We start from the raw sequence: 19,608 nt of genomic DNA on the forward strand, positions 1-19,608 counted from the left end.
ACTTTCTCTCAAGTGCGCACTTCACCAGAATGAATCAACCTACCAAAAATAAGAAAAAAAAGCTATGGCACGTGTGCCTCGCCTACCTGGCAACCCGACCTGAGGACACGACTCATCAAAACACAGCAGCTAGAACTTCCCAACACCAATATCCCTACACTAAATCATGCAAAGTGACTGCCGTGCAATTAATCTATCGCAGAAGTCATCGCTGCATACCTTGAACAGCACTGCGAAGCTGTGTCAGCTCCTGAACCAGTACCAAACATGGTTTTGGCCAAGACAGTCACACAAAAGGAAGAAATCGGCCTCAGTCACAATACTCTATTACATCCCGTTTGCTGCTCTGCAGAAAGAGAGGAGGAGCAGCAACAAACGATGACGAAGCTTTGCTCAAACAAGACGACACAAAGAGTGCAAGGGCTATTAAGCAAACCACTTTATTCCTCCGCGCCCTGGCCTGGTTCCAGGTCAGGCTTCGGCGATCACCACATTGTCCTCGCCTCCTGAAGAAGCCGAACCAGCCTCGGCCTCTTCGTCGTCATCATCCCCGTCGATCTCGGCGTTCTCCTGTTCCAGGCGATCCAGCTGCTTGGCAAGTTCCAGCTCGTCCGTCTCAGTCACCACCTTGGGCTGTGCACAGGGAGAGGGGGTGCATCAGTGGAACTCTAGCTCTACATTCAATGTACTATCGCGGACAAAAGTGGTATACTCCAAGCGGCAGGAGCCGTAGCAACGGAAACTGCCACATTTTGGCGAGTTGGCGAGCTAAAACGCGAAACATTGAAACGAGCCAAGCGACATGCCTGCTGATGATAAAGGTCATGCATTGTTTGTCCCAATTCCAGATGCCGCCTGTAGATGGCTAGGTGTCCTATTCCACAAACTGAACCGACAGACGTAGTCGCGGTGCACATATGTTGTGACTTCTGGTTGCGTGTGCTTCATTCTTTTTCTTTCTTCAGCTAGGACACAAATTCTGTGTCTGCCCGCTGCAAAGGGCTATGCCACAATATTGCCACGTATCATTGTAGTGTTTGTTCGTTCACGCTCAAGGCTGCAGGAAAGGGCTGTTATCATTTTTGTTCGTGACGTGAGAAGCGACCAGTCTAATCGCGATTGATCGCAGCCATGAAAGGCTGCGTCTAGGTTTTTCCAGATTACTGTAGATGATCTTGTCCTGCTATCTGGAAGTTTCCTTGCCGGCTTTAAATTGAGCGATGCCGCGAGCAGCGGGCATTCTTAGTTCGACGACCGACGAGCAAGTTTGTTCCTTACGCCGCCGCCGAGTGATTCAGTTCTTTTGCGGGCGCAAGTCAGCCCAAATAAAGAGCTTCGTTCGCAAGTTTTGTTGCTGCCTTCTTGACTGCTGGATTGCCGTCACTACAACGTGACAATATCATCATTACCGTTGCTCCGGCTCCCACCGCGCGGAGTATACTATACTTTTGTCCCCGATAGTGCTTGTCAAGCCCCTGCAGTAAACTTTACTCCATGCATTTTGTCAATAAGAAAAAGGTCTTTCAATTAACTGCTACACTCAAAGCTCTTTCACAGTGCCACTCAGTACACAATGCCAATAGACTTGCCTGAATTGCACAACCACATCGTATCAGCATGGTTAAGTGCAGCCACTTACCACTGTTATGATTACGAGACCAAGGTCATGAAATTGTTAGTAGTACTATTGCTATATATCAAAAGATGTGTGACGACCTAGTTTTTGGCATTTATTTAGCATACCAACTTTGCAGATGCACTTAAAGGACATTTAATTTGAATGACGCACGCGCGCACACACACACGCACACACACACACACACACACACACAGGTGAGCATGTCATCCTCAAAGCAAACAGACATGCAAGGCAGCGGCATGAACTCACTGCACTCTGCACAGTGAAGACGCCTCCTGCCTTGCGGATCGTCGCTTCGATCCTGGCTATCGCATTGTTGAGTGCCTCCAGGCCCTCCGCCCGGTCCATGGTGGTTGTGGTCATTACGTACACTGGCGGGGCAATCAGGTTGATCTGCAGAGGAAGAAAGTGCATGATGACCCATTCCCGCGCTCAGTTCCTCACCCAGAACAACTGCACAACGACCACAGTGCAGTTTTACGCCCAAGTCCAGTACCCCAAAAAAGCAGCCATGCCAGAAATATGAACGCAAGAAAAACAAAGAGAAGAGCTCGCAGCACAAAATGTTGCCTGCGATGTATTTTCAGAGGAATATACTAGTAGTGAGCGAGCTGGTCCATGACTTCGTGAAACAAACTGCCCAAGACGGTACACAGGACGAAACCACCCTGCCCGTTTCTTTTGTCCTGTGTACTGTTTCGCGAGCTTTGTTCTAAGGAGTGCATCTTTCAGACACTGCAACCTTTGGTTTTCCATAAGCTTGCTAAGAAGCAATGACCGCCACTAGGAAAGTGGGGCTGTTACTTTTAATGTTACATTTTAAGAGTCCCGCATTTTCACAGCTTGTAATATCACAACGGCTGGGAACTAGTCTGCAAAACAGTTCTGGCAGTCATTTATCCTTTTCTGAGCCTAGGGTGCAGCAAGGCTTTGATGTTCCACTGAGCACAATGAAATATATCACTGTACATATCCAGCGCAAGAAGACAATACGAGCTGAATTAGTTCGATAAGAGCATAGTGATATAGCGCACGCTCTGTGGCGGCAGTCAACCTCACCGAAATCACCGAAGCATTTTTTAAGGCGGAAGCCTCCAATGCCTCTTTGTTGTAAGCAGAAGTTGTCGACAGAAATGTCACGCTTTTCAATTGGTCGAAACGGTCGTGACGTCATAGCAAATTTTCAAACGGGGCCAAATGTACTTCGGCTAGTAATCATGCAACCAATTAAAGGGATCATATAGTGTTGCTCCAAGTAAGTGGGACTGAGTTTAGTTAATTGATTAATTACCCAATTAGCTAATTAACCCTTCCAGTCAGGCCAGATAAGTAAATAAACCGAGTAGGAAATTGGTCGAGTTCGGGAATCGAACCCCGGTCTCCAGAGTGCGAGACGAGCACGCTACCACTCCACCATGCCAGCTCGATGGTTTGGAATGAACAAAGGCGCATCTAGTGAATATGGTGTCTTCGTTCACTCCCATCTTCCTCCCTTCCTGTTACTGGGAGGTTCAGGTGTCCACCGGAGACAGATACATTTCCTTTCCTCAAAAACCAATTTACCGATGAGCAAGGCGTAGAACGGGCGATGGCGTTCTATGGACTCCCTGGCAGCTTTGCAAGACGCTGTCGCGTTTCACTCTTACAGAGGCGAAGCCTAACATCTTGACAACGCATCAGTGACATAAGCAGCAACACTGCGCTTAAGGCTTCCGCCTCACCGCACTTTAGGCCAACAAAGTGCCCCCCTGAATTTTCTCCCCATAGCTCGCTGCGTTGTCCATAACTTAAGCTGAACTCTCTTTGTAAGCCTGCCTCCACCTTTCTGCCCCATAGGTGAGTACCGGTAAGATAGAGCTGTTGTATACTTTTCTCTAGAGGGATATTGGTAAGCTGCCATTCATGATCCGAGAGAACCTGCCATATGTGCTGCACCCCGTTCTTATTTGACATAAAAGCACATTAAACGTGTCACCAGGCAATGATCCAGCCCCATGTTGTGCAGCTAAAGCACCTGAAGCCCAGAAAGCAAAAGTCGTAATAGAAGCACCTCCCCTATGTGACCTATCTCATATCGCTAACTGGCAAGGTCAATGGCTCGAAGGAAAACTGAAAAAAGGGTCCGGCGTGCCTACCTTGATGGGCATGTCCTCAGTGGACAGAGCCATGCCTTCCCGCAAGGCATCCTTAACAGCATCAATGCCTTCGTACTCGTAGCAAGACACCTCAATATCTGGTAATGGAAAAAAAAGGGAGAAGTGATGAGCAAGGAAGTTCAAATAAATTTCACCAAGGCATCAGGCAAGGCCTAAATTCTAATATTTGAAAAAGCAAGGAAAGGTTTGCACATTCTTTACAAAAAAAAAAAGAAAAAGGAGGGGAAGGTTAGTGTATTTCTAAGCATCTGATTTACACTGCGGGCTGCAATGGATACCCTGGTGGAACATTATGGACAAATTTAGAATGTTGATGTTTTTTAAGAGGAATATAAATCTCAATAAACTCTCTCTCTTTGTTAACTGCTACCTCCGTTGAAATCCAGCTACTGCACCAAGGAACGATACCGGCAAACTTGTGCATAGGTAACGTTCCGGTTCATGCGCTCAAAATCGTGGCCATTAAAAATGTCCCATAGAGTTGAACTATTTTTCCCTGGTTAATATGTTTCCAGATTAGTTTTTCCTGGCTACTTTAGCCTAGAAGTTCAACAAACTGTGGCCATACAATACATTTAGCTACCAACAGCACATCTGCCAACGTACAAGTGAGCCAAACAGGGGGGTTTCTCTGCAGAGCCTAAAGGTATATATATGGGTAAAAAAAAAATGTCCTTGATGGGGTGCTAGTACATGAAAAGGAGAAGCACAGTGGCTTATTCACAGTGCCTAAGAGCACGGGGGTGAATCATCTGAGAACTACAATGATGTGTTCTATATTCAAGCGGGCTAGGTCTTTGGAACGCAGCATAAAAAGTAAGAACACCGCACCAGTAAGCTGTTGCAACGCCCTCCCCGCAGTGCGAGAAATCTCAAAATGATGAGGATAAAATTTCGGCTACATTCGCCACTGTCATCAGCAGACTGGATGTGTTGCGGAGTTCCTTCCGTGCTTAAAAGTGCACTGAAGAGGAATCTGAACTCGCCTTTTTGGCGCGGGAACTCGATCTACACATTCCCAGCATTCTTAGAAACTGCGACTTATTGCCCTGTGTGGCCGATTTCCCTAATTAAATCAAATTAAAGTCCGGCTCCCGCCTTTATTTTTTGAATTCTCCCTGCACGGTGGGCGGAGTTGACCAAAGCGTGGAGTGCCTTATAGCCAACTCCACGGAGGCTTTGCTTTCGCTTTATTTTGGTTTTTAGGTTTCCGTGAATAAATAGTTTCATTCGCAGATAATACAGCCGCAAAATAAGCCCGCAGAAATAAAAATACGTGCTTCCAAAGCATTACTACGTATTACTCAGCCGATGGAAGAGCGGCAAGCCGCCACGGGACTGGGTGAAAGGCACTCCGCGCGTTGGCCGACTCCGCCCATCGTACAGGGAGAATTAAAAAAAAAAAAGGCGGGAGCCGAACGTTAATTCGATTTAATTAGGGAAAACGGCCACACAGGCAATAAATTGAAGTTTATAAGAATGATCAGAACGTTTAGAGTGAGTTCCCGCGGCAAAATGACGAGTTCAGATTCCTCCTCACTGCACCTTTAAAGAGGATTCTGAACTTGTCTTTTTGCCGCAAGAACTCGATCCACACATTCCTAGCATTCTTAGAAACAGTAACTTATTGCCCTGTGTGGCCGATTTCCCCAATTAAAACGAATTAATGTCCGCCTCCCGCCTTTTTTTTTTAATTCTGCCTCGTACGGTGGGCGGAGTCGACCAACGCGTGGAGTGCCTTTCACCCAGTCCCGTGGAGGCTTTGCTTTCGCTTTATTTTGTTTTTTAGGTTTCCACGAATAAATATTTTCATTCGCAGATAATATAGCCGCAAAATAAGCCCGAAGAAATAAAAATACGCGCGGACTATTTGCTACTACGGACTACTACGTATTACTCCGCCAATGGCAGAGCGGCAAGCCGCCACGGGACTGGGTGAAAGGCACTCCACGCGTTGGTCGACTCCGCCCACCGTACGGGGGAGAATTAAAAAAAAAAAGGCGGGAGCCGGACGTTAATTCGATTTAATTGGGGAAATCGGCCACACAGGGCAGTAAATCACAGTTTCGAAGAAAGCTCGGAACGTGTAGATCGAGTTCCCGCGGCAAAATGACGAGTTCAGATTCCTCCTCACTGCACCTTTAAGACGACGCAGATGCGGACTAAAGTCCGCGAGCACTGCAAAAATGCAGTTCACACCTTATGCCAAAAAATGCTAATCAACATTTTTATGCAGTAAAATTGCCAATTATAATGCCTTAGTACCTTATTCGACAGTCGCATTTTTCAAAATTTGCCGGATTCAATCGTGTTTTTTCCCGCCTATCTTTTTGTACCACACACACTGAAATGGGCTCACCTGCCCTGATCTTGACTGCCTGGGGAGTCAGCCTGTGCTTGATATTGGTCAAGAGAACTTCCCTCGTGTCGGGGTCAATGTTGCACTCGTCCAAGACCGACACGTCTCTGCAAGTGAGAAAAGGCAAACTTGTTTGAGCACCAATTTTCCACGAAACCATGAATGAGACTCAACACAGCACAGTCGCGCACACAGTCGCGCATGAACTGTCATTTACTGCAGTTAAGCAGACAAGAGAACCAACAAGTCTGTGCTACATGAACCCCTAATTTCACTGCAACGAATATGCTATAACGAGCTGAAAAGTTAATAAGAAGGACGTTCAAATACAGGGGGAAATGTTGAGTCCAGCAGGCTGGCTGAAGATAAATATTAGCTCGCAAATGAACAGTTGCGTGCCAAAGCAACTCTCCAGATTGATTTCAGCCGCCTCAGGACGATGATTTCAATGTCACCAAGATTTGTTTTCACGACAGGGAGTGGTTACCGTATTTTCCGGTGTATAAGACGTGGCTTTTTTTCAAAAATCTTGCTGGTGCGTCCTATACAAGGGTGCGTCTTATATGTGAATTTTTCGGCTTCTTTTTGTGAGTTCAGACATTACTCAGGTTCATGTTGAAGCTTCTTTCACCGGAAAATTATCGCTACCAACAACACGGTTGTAACACGACTATAATACGGGGACCGCCATGCGCAATTTTTTTGGTGAACTTTATCATGAAACGGCGGGGATGATGACTTCCGGGATCATAAACATGCGGCCGTTTCGGAGGCCCCAAGCAAAAGTAATGTGAAATGCCAAAAAGATGGCGACAATCACGCTTTTCGCCATTGTCAAGACAAGCCGGCATTTTTTTTAGTCTCCCTTTGCAACTTTGTTTGCTCTGTGTATGTAGTACGTGCATTGTTCCAAGAGAATGTTTCAGCTGCATTGCCTCCAGAAAGGGGCAAACTTTTTGATAGCGCATCCGAAGATGAAGACTTTGAAGGTTTTAAGTGAAAATAAAATGTTGTTATGGACATAAGGAGAGTTCTTTCGTTTTTTTTTTTTGCTAAAACGTGGGCGTGCATGGCATGAGTGTTGCCTTGTTGATCACTTAGCGTTGCTTAAGAACTCACAGGTACGGTGCATTTCACGATGGTCACACAAGCATGTTTAATTAAGCCTCACTAGCCTAACTGGGTAAATTGGGGTGCGTGTTATACACGGGTGCGTCTTATATGCCAACTTTTCTAACAACAGCCTGCATATATGGCAGGTGCGTCTTATACAAGGGTGCGTCTTATACACCGGAAAATACGGTATGTTGATGACTAGCAAGAAAGAACACAGGTGCACTTTCCACCAAAAACACTCACGTGACGGCAAGCTTGAAGACGTCGTACGACGCTGTGGGCTTCTTGAACTTGTCGTCGAAGTACCAGGCAGTTTTCCTACACAGCTCTTCCAACTGCTCATCGGTCTCATACTTGAGTGTTTCGGCCACGTGCCGCAAAATACTGTTTACCTGCACAAAGCACGAGCAACAACGCGAGTGAAATCAACCTCAAACTCTACTGCGTCACAGGAGGGGGTCTCCAAAATGGCTGCCAGTACTTACAGCCCTACCCCTGGCGAACTTCTCTTCACACTTTGTGATGTCTTCGGGAGACACTCTCCGTTTGGACAAGTCAATGTAGCCTGTAAATTTAGAAGGTACGGTTACTTGTAGTCGACTACATACAACACACCAATGAACAAAGAATCCAAAAAAACAACAAGCCCATGTGCATGACGCACATGTTAACGCGACCGCATTAAGGCTCCCGTACTGCAGAAATTCCGGTGTAGTCAGTGTTGCGAGCGAAAAATTCGGACCGTGCCACGTGCCCACCGGACTGTGAGCAAACTGCTCATAGTGGCATGTGGCAGTTAAATTAATCACTGATCGTGAGAGGCTCCCCGTGATCTATGAATGTAAAGTAGATAATGACTGTGCCTGTGAAATGATATGCTAAGAGGACACCAGGACACTGAAGGGACCCATTAATGCCATAACATCATATCAATAAGATGGAGCTTAAGCGTCCGCTCAAGTTTTTTACTACGATCTGCAGTGTTAGAAGTATTCGCCCTGATGCTAGCAAATTCTGCATTGTTTAAAAGTCGCAGAACGAAAGTTCGCTGCTGCATATCAATACGTTATATAGTAACTGGGTGAAAACCTCCCATTAGTATCATCCTGTGGGCCCAGCCTGAATGCACGCTGTGGATGCTTCAGATCAGCAACACAAACAGCATGCCCATTGTTTTTGTGTCTCGATATCATCACGCCTTAAGACTTCAAAGTTTCTTTTGAAAAAAGAAATGGTAACCGCGTTTCAATGCGTCTGCTGTCTTCGGCCAACTAGTTCTCTGTCTTGATATCAACATGCTTTTAGGAATTTCAAGTTTGCTACGAAAGCAGAAATGATAATCATGTTTCAATGCGTCTGCTGTCTTGGGTCAATACTAAAAGATGAATAAGATCAACCAAGCTGCTCTCAGGTTTGTCGACACTTACAGGTATAGTAACATGGAACACGGCAGGAGCACGACAACCACACTACCACAATTTGGTCACAACGTATCTGCAGTCTACAAATGTGTGTTCCCGTTTGAGACCTACACCACTTTGAAGTTCCCTATATACACACAGTACTAACACTGTTCCTGCTTTTAGTTAACTAATTCTGCTTCGCACTGGCATCTCTAGCCACCATGGTTAGCACATTTGGTACAGTGACCACCTGGCAAAAAGGTGGTCCCTGGTTCGTGCTCCTGACCTGGATGAATTCTTAACTATGAAGAAGAGGCGAAGCTTAACATCTTAACCACACATCAGTGAAACAAGCAGCTACACCGCGCTTAAGGCTTTCGCCTCACCGCACTTTAGGTCAACAAAGTGCCCCCCCCCCCCCCCCCTTTATTTTTCACTTCACGAAAGTCTGGTAACGTTCGTCCACAACAATACGCGAAAGAGCACGCACATACATAAGCAGTCGTGAACCGTCAACCCAGCACGGAAAGATGTACCAGGGGTCTGTTGTATCCTAAAACGGGAAGAGGCTCTCCCCAAAACGAAAACTGCATCGCGGGCTGGGGGCCGTACCTTTGCCCTTAAGCCCTTAGGGCCGCAGACTCTTACAGAGCCGTACACCCAGCACGAAAGGGGGTACCGGGGGTCTGTTGTATCCCTAAAACGGGAAGAGGTTCTCCCCAAAACGGAAACTGCGTCGCGGACAGGGGGGCCGTACCTTTGTCCTTGTCCACCCTGATGACGACGACGCACTCACTGCGGCCAACGCGGATGAGCTTGTTGATGGAACGGATACGACGCCGAGACAACTCGGAGAGCAGGATCATGCCTTCGATGTCATTGTACTCCAGCAGACGCACGTAGGCGCCCATCTCGGCGATCTGCCGGACGTTGACCATGACCACATCTTCGGGCTCCGGGTATTTTTGCGAGTAGAACCGACACGACAGCGGCATGGTGGCTGTTTCACTGGAAATAAACAGCTACCATTGCAGACTCTTACGACCGGGCACAGAACAGCAGTGATCTAACAATGTTCGTCAGAAGCATGAGGGGAGGAATGACGTGCAGCACTTTGAACGAGATTAGGACCGCTCAGCGCGCGTCGATCGCATGGTTTTGCTCTCGATAAGGAAAGGTGACAATTTAAACACATGAAAGAAATGTGTGCTGATTATAAAATAAAGCAGTTAATATTCAGAAAGGCGCCCGAGGGCCGGCCCATTTCCCACATGCCTTGACAACTGCACTAGCGACGCCGGCAGCTGCAGCGCGATTTAACGGAATTTGCTCTTCCAGAGACGAAGTAAAGCAGCCGCATCTTCGGCACTTTACTTACGCTGAGTCGTCTTATGCAATCCAGGGCTCAAAACCACCAGGAAACGTAGCACAGACACCGAAAAATTAGTCAAACCAACATGTGGCACCGGTTTGAGAAGCGCTCATGGATCGTGGAAAATAACAAAAACAAAACGGAAGTAGAAAGCCTAGGCCGTAGTTTAGTAATAATACAAAGTGGTTCTTTTTGCTTGTTTTGCTAGTTATAATAAGCTATAAAAGTTACAATACGTAAACAACAATTGTTTTTATAAGATATATAATACACGAATTGAAAGAAAATAACATTTATTTGGCTGTACATTGTTTACGAAGCTACGCTTAACAGTACTCTCAGCACGCATCCACTTCCTTCTTCCTTTTCTATGTCTGCTCTGAGCCGGTGAGGCGCGTTCAACAGACGTCTACATCATTCGTGTATATCGCCGAGGACATATTTCATCTACAATATGTAAGTGCATTTTTTTAATCGACAATACTGTTTTCGCGCATTCGACTGTGCATTTCATATGTCGCCTTTGTATTTCTCACCAGTATCGCCGCGCAACATTGGCGTGTTTGTTGGTGGCATTACACGCAAGCGGGCGTCCCGCGGTGGCACGGCTGCATATATGATGTGTGATCGCACCTTGTTTTTCGTCATGCAGGGAGGCGATAGCGTCAAGCGGCGAGCCCATGGATGTCTACACGGCCCTCCAGGAGGTGCTCAAGATGGCCCTGATGCACGACGGCCTTGCTCGTGGTCTCCACGAAGCGGCAAAAGCCCTCGACAAGTGAGCGCCGAAACCTGCGTTCTGATCGCGCGTCCGTTGTGATCGTGCACTGTGGTATCTTTGAGCAACGTTGCTTTGACGCAAGCGCGGAGTCCACTGTGTGGTGTGCACCATATCAGGATTACGGTTGTGTGAGCGAACATCAGTGTGTACAAAAATACATTAGCGTTCTTGGCATACATTGGCATTCTTTTAACTGAACGCTGCCTGCGGGGCATTTTTGCCGTTGTGCGTGGTTATAAGTGCGCATGATGAATGTTTGGTTATCAGAACTAATGTTAAATGCCAGGGCACGTGCTCAGCGCGGTGTGAAACACACTGACGAAGTCGCGACTCGAGAACTAAAGTTTTGGTACAGTGCGTAAACTTGCTCGACTTTGACCATTCCATCTGCACCTTAACAACCCAGTAATGGACTGTACTGACTTGTTTATTGTTAGTGGTAGCCAGTTTCTACTTGCACCTCGCCTGGATCCTTTGTAATGGTGCTTAGCTTGTCTGAGATGGCGTGGTGTTCTTCTGTGAGGGAATTGGTTACAGCGAACAGCCAGCCCTTAAGGGTTGTGCAGTGCATGGCATTAGCCTGAAGGCTCAAAGTAAGCAAGCAGGTGCAGACACTTGTGAGCAGTGAAAGCATGATACTGCATCCGTTGGGAGCTTTCAGGTCTCTTCGATTTGGCTGCACTGTCTGCATTAGTTACGTCAATTTCCGCAGTGGGGCCGTGATTGTGCAGCACCAGTTCAAATGCAGCTTGGCATTAACTGCTTCCAAAACGAAGTCGAGTGCAGGTCTAGTCGTCTGCTAGCCTTGGCGTCGCCACTGAATTACAGCCAGCTGTGTGCTATCTACAACAGCCGACAAAATCTTTAACCACGTGAAGAACTTTCAAGCAACAAATCGCAGCAAGTGTTGCCATGGACCAATCCCAGGAAATTGTTGTTCTACTGAAAGAAAGTCGTTGCATGTAACATGCACAGCTGATTTACAAATATGTGCTGAAATGCTGCTCATGGGGCTCGACCTGACAGGTTTACAATTCTGATACCATAAAAGTTACCCACCTCCTCCTCTCAAGAATGAACAGTCATTTCATTTCAACCATGGTCAAATCTTCTCCGATCTACACATCGGGGCTGCCATATTGCAGCAGTACATCTGCACTTCCAATTCTGAGAGTGCAATCCGGCCGAGAAGTAGTGCTGCACTAGGCTGGCACTCTTGCAAAACAGACAGCAGCAGCGTCCCTCACAGCCTGAGTCACTTTGGGACGTTAAACTCCCATAAAGCAAACCCAAAAGCAGCAGGCACGCTCTGCACTGGCAAAACGAAGGCGAAAGTGCTGCACTCCTTCAAATGGTGCAGCAAAAGCAGCCATATCAAAGAGACCTTTAATTTGGTCTAAAATTTAAATCAGTGCAGCTGTCGTTGGATCCAACTCAAGAACGAAGTGGCCTTTCCCCTTTAAAGGGCCCCCCTTCCAGCCAATCGCGTCAGCCGATTCTCACGAACCTGCTAGCTTGACAAGGCACGGAGTGGTAGATGAAAAGGGATAGTACCCTCCCTGCATTGTCACTCTAGCAGGTTCGTGAGAATCGGCCGACGCGATTGGCTGGAAGGGGGGTCCTTTGACGGCGGGGAAAGGCCACTTTGTTGGTCAAATGTTTAGGGGAATCCCCCAAGGTGGAGTAGATTTGTAATAAGGGAGTAATTACTCATTGGCATCCACCCGAGCGCAGCCATACGGCTACTTTGTTTTTGAGTTGTACCCGACTAACTTGAAATGTGCCGCTTTTGTTTAGACACAGTCTGATTTTCCCGATTATTAAATTTTAGGTCAGTACAGATACTCGCTTCACTTCTTGTTGGATCTTGAGCGTTGTTGAATCTGTCTCTGAACTTGTCCAACATGTAAAAGGCTTTTAAAGATTCCTATTCTTTCTCTCTTTCTTCCTCTGATAAGCCTCAGACGAGCAGTCTTATAGATGCTTCAGTCCACGAATCCACGAACTGGATTTCCGTGATGTACTCAGTCACAGAAAAATGTTTTGCAGATGTGCGAGGTGATGGAGATAAATGGTTTGGTAGGGGTGGAGGAAGTTGGCTGTAGTTTTGCAGATTTTTCAGTGCAGGACAAGGTTTCAGTCTGTTGATTACAAGGAGTTTCGGTTTCGCATTGGTTATGGTGCTCGGTTGCTGACCCGAAAGGCGCGGGTTTGATCCCAGCTGCAGCGGTCGAATTCGATGAAGGCGAAATTCTAGAGGCCCTTGTACTGTGCGATGTCAGGACTCGTTTAAGAACCCCAGGTGGTCAAAATTATCCGGAGCCCTCCACTACGAGGTGGTCGAAATTATCCGGAGCCCTCCACTACGGGGTCCCACATAACCCAAGTCACTTTGGGAGGTTAAACCCCATGTAAATGTTAACATCTTGAAGAAAAAAAAAAGTTTATAATGTAGTGCGTCTAAGAAAGTTGAATTCGATGAAGTGAGGTGAAATCTGTGTACTGGATTGTCGCTTTCTTAAACATGGCCTGTGTGCACTGAATGCACCTGAATTCGTTACAAACATTTTGCTGTCGGTAAAGAATCTATTTTGTCTAAGATAGTTTTCACATAACATCAGGGGCGCCATCTTGGGACAGTGAAGCTAGCTTCCGCAGTGTGAGCAGAAATCGGTTGGTGATAAGCAGATTAGGAAAACGGCCAGGCTTTCAGTACCCAGAGATGGCACCTGCCGCTATGACGTCGGTTTAAACTGTAAGTTATAAACTCTTGAGCCCAAGCTGTTCTTTGCCGCCGCGGTGGCTCAGTGGTTATGGTGCTCGGCTGCTGACCCGAAAGACGTGGGTTCGATCCCGGCCCCGGCGGTTGAATTTCTTTGGAGGAGAAATTCTAGAGGCCCGTGTACTGTGCGATGTCAGTGCACGTTAAAGAACTCCAGGTGGTCGAAATTTCCGGAGCCCTCCACTATGGCGTCTCTCATAGCCTTAGTTGCTTTGGGACGTTGAACCCCATAAACCAAACCAAACCAAGCTGTTCTGGCACTTTTTTTTCTTTTTTTTTTTGCATTTTTGATCTGTAAACAAGATAACCTTTGAAGGGGCCGTCTGCAAGTTATGGCTTGCTTGTGCACTAAGGAATTCAGAGGTGTGGTGCTGTTCACCCAGAACATGTGTAGTATTTATGATGAATAGCTCGTTTGAACTGAGCAAAAGCTCCGAGGAACTGGTCTGAATCAACCCGTTGGGTTCTTTTGTGATCAAGGTATACCCATATTAGTGCACTGCACGGGCTCGGGCCGGCCCGAAAGCCCGGGCCGGGACATGATTTGTTTTGCCGGGCCTGTGCCGGGCCCGGGCCTGAAGTTTCGGGCCCGGGCCGGGCTCGGGCTTAAAGCTGCGGACCGGAGCCGGCCTTTGGTCTGTACAGAAACGGCTGGTGTCTGACTATTCATTCACTATTGCAGAGTGAAGTACACAACTGCGGCATTGGAGCAGCGACAGGGACGAGCTATGGGTTATACTACGCGCAAAAACTAAGCTTTATTCATTGACTTATTTATTTCCCTATTTCCGCGCCGCGGTGGCTTAGCGGTCATGTTTCTTGACTACTGAGCCGGTGAACCAGGGTTTGCTCCTAGCCTCGGCGGCCGCATTTCTATTTAGGCGGCAAGCATGACAGCCATGCACTTTGTAGTATCATTGCTCGTTGAAAAAACCCAGGCGGTCGAAATGATCCGGAGCCCTTTGCTTCGGTGTCTCTCACAGCCCCAAAACATAGCTTTTATTTTATAGCTATATTTTTCTCATGAGAGGAAATTCACAAACTAAAGCGCGTTTGGTTTTCTTTTTGATCAGCTGACCGGAACATCTCGTAAATTAAATAGCCACAGAAGCTCGCGCGAGTTTGTAAATCTCATCTCATAACCATATCTATCGCTCCTCGCTTCTTCAGCCTGTTTGTCATGACAAGTGTTCTGCCCTATAAGTTATCACGTGGTTCGCGCGTTCCACCAGTAAGAGTAAAATTCAACCTGCCTTAATTGGCCATTGATCATTCGTCATCCCAAAACATATCTATACACTATTAGAAATGCATTCGGGAAGAACATATAAGTTTAGGACGCTTATAGTCTTCAGATACACACCGCGAAATACGCAAGCCTTTTAGCTTTTCGTTTCTGCTGAAAGGCGACCAGTTCGGCTATGAGTTCAACCTGAGAGATCGCGTTCACTAAAAAAATGTCATTCGACTGCTTGCTAGGCAGCTTTAATGTTTATACTTCGCGGGCGGCAAAGTATAACTGATTAAAATCATGGGGGAATGAAAAGTAGTCTATTACGCTCGTATGCAGCCCTTTTTATTTGGCTCTCGGAACTTCGGAGTTTATCGTTGCGCACGTACACGAGATCACTGTCCAAAAGACGGGCCTGGCGAGCGCTACTCTTAATCACTTCCTTCTCGGTTAAAAAGAACCAACTTTCTTCAAGCCAAACTGTGGTTTCAGAACCTTTGTCGGCGAATTCCTTATCGGTCTAGTCGCAGTGTGCTTGCCCAGAGTGAGCAGTATACCTCAAGCGTTACTGTGATACGGGCCGGGGCCGGGCCGGGCTCGCTAGAGCGATAATTTAGCGGGCCTGGGCCGGGCCCGGGCTCGGGCTTCAGGTCTCGGGCCCGGGCCGGGCTTGGGCCTCAGATTGTGGCCCGTGCAGTGCTCTAACCCATATACATCCATATGGGTCATCTGTACGCAAGCCTCGGTATGTGACAATGTTGCCACCCCTGATTTTACAAAGTGGTACTGTTTTCTCTTTGGTGCAGGCGTCAGGCTCACTTGTGTGTCCTCGCCAACAACTGTGACGAGGCCAGCTACGTGAAGCTGGTGGAAGCCCTTTGCGCGGAGCACCAGATCAACCTCATCAAGGTGATTTTAGTGAAGGAACTTCTGCACCACTTGTTATTTTTTTATTCACTGTTGAGAACCTGTATAGTGACAGTGTTTGGGGCCTTTCTGCGTGGACAGTCAGTGAAGTAGGGTACTGGGATCTGTATGTCGCTAAGATGCCAGGTCGAATCCTTAGCTGGCTGGTTCTAGCTGTCTTTCAATTTGCCTGCACCAGAGCGGGAGTTGTGCGATACACTCAGGCATTTGTAAGTTAATGCAAGAAGTGTAACATCAGTTAGGGAGAGACTCTTGCTGTGGACTTCATTGCTGGGCCATTACCATTAGTGCAGTGAGCTATAATGGCCAGTGGGTTGGCTGAGGGTCTCTGCGTCACACCTGCGGCATTGTCATTAGCGGTCCGCTTTCACGAGAGTTCGACCACAGTGCTGCCAGAAACAGATGGCATCACTGTGGCATTCAAGAGATTGCGAGTGATCTCATTTTGTCATCCATATCACTGTTGGTTTATTTGCTGCGCAACTGAACAGAATTATTTCGTCTTATGCGCCAGGCACGTGGTGCAATGGCAGCAGTTACCAATTCTGTCCGGAGATGAGCTCGGCAAGGCTTGGAAATGTTTTCGAGTGAGCAATTCTGGCATCACCGCTTTTATTTCCTGTCCTTGCCCCATGCTGCGCTGTCTCTTCTGGTACACTGTAGCAATTGGTCTTACTGCGTCTCATTATCTGGTCTGGTTGTTTTATGCTTGGTGAACCTCTGCTGTTGTGAAAATACTTGCCAAGTTGTGATAGCATGTAGGCATGACCTCATGTCTCATTTGCTTGGGGCATCAGTAGTTCGACCTTAGTGCCAACAAATGGCGACAGAGCATAGATTTGTGTTGAGTTCTTAGCCGTGAGAAGAGACCATTGCATTGGGAGCAAGTTGAAGTTGCAGGTTAGCTTGAGACAGAAGTGAACGACGCTGCTTGTAAGGTGTGAAAGTTGGTGTTTTACGCTGTGTTGGTACACATAGCTTGAAACTGCAAACCTGAATCGGTCTGGTTCTGGTGGAAGGAACAAGTGTGCTTGATGAGAAAAAGACTCCCTCTTCCGAAAAATCGAGATGAGGAATTGCTACCCTCTGATTTTGCACACTTGGTTCAAGGTGTTTGCAGCTGATCGCAGTTTGCACCGGCGAGTTTGTAACATTGGCTCTCTTGTGGACCCCCCCCCTGCAATGCCCTTCCCAGGTTGACAGTAACAAGAAGCTTGGCGAGTGGGCCGGCCTCTGCAAGATCGACAAGGAGGGCAAGGCGAGGAAAGTGGTTGGCTGCAGCTGCGTCGTCGTCAAGGACTACGGCAAGGAGACGCAGGCACACGACGTCCTCGCCGACTACTTCCAGTCCAAGAGGGGCTGACATGGGCCGCCACAGCTTGCATTAAAAGGGGGACAGAAGACCAACAATAACTGCCTCACTGTGTCTGATTCTGACGAGCGTCGTGTTGAGCATTGTACTAGTGGCTTGAGAAACACAGTTTGCTACACTAATCCATATGTAGTATAGTGGCAAAACGTGATGTACAGTACGGTCCATTGTTAAAGGGGCTGCGAAACGCTGCTTGGGGGGGATACCGGCTACACTTCAGGTGGATTCTTTATGTCACACAGATGCTGCCTTAAAAAGAGTTACTGGGATCGATGCACAGGAACAGGAGTTATTCAATGAAGAAATTTTAAAATACAAGCAAACAAAACGCTGCCCTCAACTCGATTTTGGCGGGGCTTCCCACTCCTATTTCGCTCTCCCAATGACGGCACCTGGCGCAACCAATCAAAACAGCCAGCCAGAGCACGTCGCGGAAGTTTTTACTCCATGGTTGCCTGCTCTGGAACTCGTTCTTGCTGTGACTGTCAGCGTCGTTTCCATGCCAGAGCCCCTGGTGGTGTATTTTTATTTTACTTGCTTTGCAGGGTTTTTATCTAAGACAATCAAGTAGTTTTTGTTGATCTAATATAAAACACCGACAGATAACAAAATGTGTCTCTATTTATTCACACAATTTGCAGTATATTTACTGTTTGTCCGGTCATCAAGCTCGTGCCAGGTGATGTCATATCCGCTGCTAAAACCCGTCACCGTGTGGGCACACCATCAGAGCCATGAATTTGTTTTGGGAGGACATTAAGATATTAAAAAACGGAATATCTGCGGTATTACCGACGCTAATAGCATCATTGTAACTCACTGTATGCGATCAATAGGCAAAACAGTCAACTAAGATTGTGTTTCTGGGTCCCTTTAAAGGGAACATGCGATCGCGTGCCCTCCGCGCTTCACGAAGCCGCGAAATTCCCACAAGTTCTCGGCAGCAACGTAGCCCGGAGTCCACGCAATCTCATGTTCCCTTTAACAGTGGACCGTACTGTACCTGCAGGGTGATGCAAAGGCAGGGTTGGGCCATTTGCTGTAGTGGAGGCAGAGGTGTGATGGTAATGGACATTCTTGGGCTGGATTGACCTGCTCTCCGAGTCATGATATCACCGGAGTGGCAAAAAGAAGCAAATTACGAAACTTATTTTGCTGGTGTGTTGCATGTAATGTGTGCTTAGTAACGGTTTATTATAGCACTTTTAAGAAAAGAAAAAGAGGGAAAGATGTTGCCAGCCACGGCAATTGCTATCTAATGTCTGAAGCACCCGAGCTGTGGCCGGCGAAAAGGGACAGGGTAGCAAGGAGAAGTACCGAGGGGAGTGATAGCGAGAAAGAACAGGGGAGAGCTTTACTCACCATTTATAATATTTACCAAAATATAAATAAGGTCACACTACTTGTGCTTCCCCATTCACTGTGGTACAATTGGGGGTAAAAAGAGAAAGTTTTACACATACGATTCTTCCAATTTTATCAAGTGTGTTGGCAGCCAACTTGTCTAGGTTGGGAAAGCTGAAAATTCAGCTGAAAATTTTCATTTCTCTGCTGTAAAACCCTCTGCGGTGGCTCAGTGGTTAAGGCTCTCGTCCACGGTGTCAGAACTCGTCTACTGAGCTGGAGTACGTGGGTTCGAAGCCGACCACGGCGGCCGCATTTCGATGGAGGTGAAACAAATAAGGCTCCCGTGTGCTGTGCGATGTCGGTGCACGTTAAAGATGCCCAGTTGGTCGAAATTATTCCTGAGCCCTCCACTAAGGCACCTCTTTCACTCCCACCTTCCTCCCTTCCCTTAGGTGCATTTCCTTTCCTCAAAAACCTGTTTGCCAATTTATTATCTGCTGCAAACTACATGGTACTGTGGCTGATCTGTAGACTACTACAAATGAGGGAGCTTGCTTTGCAAGTATGGACGTGGGTTGCCGCCTCTTCAAGAAGTGAATTTGTCGGAGAACATCGTGGACAAATTGAAGTTGGCTTGTACCAATAAGTTACAGCCTCCTCAAGTTTGAGAAAGGCCAAAGAAAGAAATACGGATGTCACCCACCATCACCGGCTGAATTTGCAAGTAAAGCATGTACTTGTGTCAGTTATATTTTTTTAAACGGAATCCAGGGTCTAGGCTACACAGTCAACTTCAAGGTCAATGCTGTTCGAAACAAAGTTGACATTGCAATAATGAATAAATTGGCGCAAAAAAAAATTAATGCAGTTTTTTCGGCGATAAATTAGTTTCTGTTACTAGACAAAGATGAATCAATACTCGGAAAGAGTCACAGATTGATTTTTACCAAGGACAGAAATTAGATGGAGTTATACTAAGTGTCCCCTTAACACCTTGAGCTGCTTGAGATGGATTTTTCCCCTACAGTTGGATAAAGGCGAAAGCCTTTAATGGCTCATACAGTTGTCCGTTAGCAGAAGGTGTCGCACCTTTGGCAGCGTTTAACTCGTGTTAACTCGGGAA

At 47.0% G+C, this 19,608-nt stretch overlaps 2 protein-coding genes across 2 annotated transcripts; one reads left to right on the top strand and one right to left on the bottom strand.

The window, feature by feature from the left end:
• Positions 1–415: 415 nt before the first annotated feature.
• eIF2alpha (eukaryotic translation initiation factor 2 subunit alpha) lies at positions 416–10,197 on the bottom strand. The gene is made up of 8 exons (XM_089553120.1): positions 10,052–10,197; positions 9,431–9,681; positions 7,756–7,835; positions 7,514–7,662; positions 6,155–6,261; positions 3,775–3,872; positions 1,889–2,032; positions 416–633 (listed from the first exon to the last, which is right to left on the bottom strand). Exons 2-8 carry the CDS (start codon positions 9,666–9,668, stop codon positions 472–474), a joined length of 978 nt encoding a protein of 325 aa, XP_089409246.1. The 5' UTR covers positions 9,669–9,681; positions 10,052–10,197; the 3' UTR covers positions 416–471.
• On the top strand, positions 9,746–17,179 carry RpS12 (ribosomal protein S12). The gene is given in 6 exon segments (XM_089554229.1): positions 9,746–9,751; positions 10,379–10,452; positions 10,454–10,501; positions 10,698–10,823; positions 15,646–15,748; positions 16,962–17,179. Coding segments are annotated over 6 exon segments (525 nt in total). The 3' UTR covers positions 17,130–17,179.
• Positions 17,180–19,608: the final 2,429 nt, after the last annotated feature.

This window comes from Amblyomma mixtum, chromosome 7, assembly GCF_055824585.1.
Source record: "Amblyomma mixtum isolate Tamu chromosome 7, ASM5582458v1, whole genome shotgun sequence".
Classification (NCBI taxonomy): Eukaryota; Metazoa; Arthropoda; class Arachnida; order Ixodida; family Ixodidae; genus Amblyomma; species Amblyomma mixtum.

What these genes read in the sequence shown, in the direction of transcription:
- eIF2alpha (XM_089553120.1), bottom strand. Translation starts at nt 9,668, where the DNA reads ATGCCGCTGTCGTGTCGGTTCTACTCGCAAAAATACCCGGAGCCCGAA. An exon ending in GTCTTCAAGCTTGCCGTCAC is followed by an intron (nt 6,262 to 7,513) that starts GTGAGTGTTTTT and finishes TCTCACTTGCAG; the next exon opens with AGACGTGTCGGTCTTGGACG. An exon ending in TCTTCACTGTGCAGAGTGCA is followed by an intron (nt 634 to 1,888) that starts GTGAGTTCATGC and finishes CCCTGTGCACAG; the next exon opens with CCCAAGGTGGTGACTGAGAC.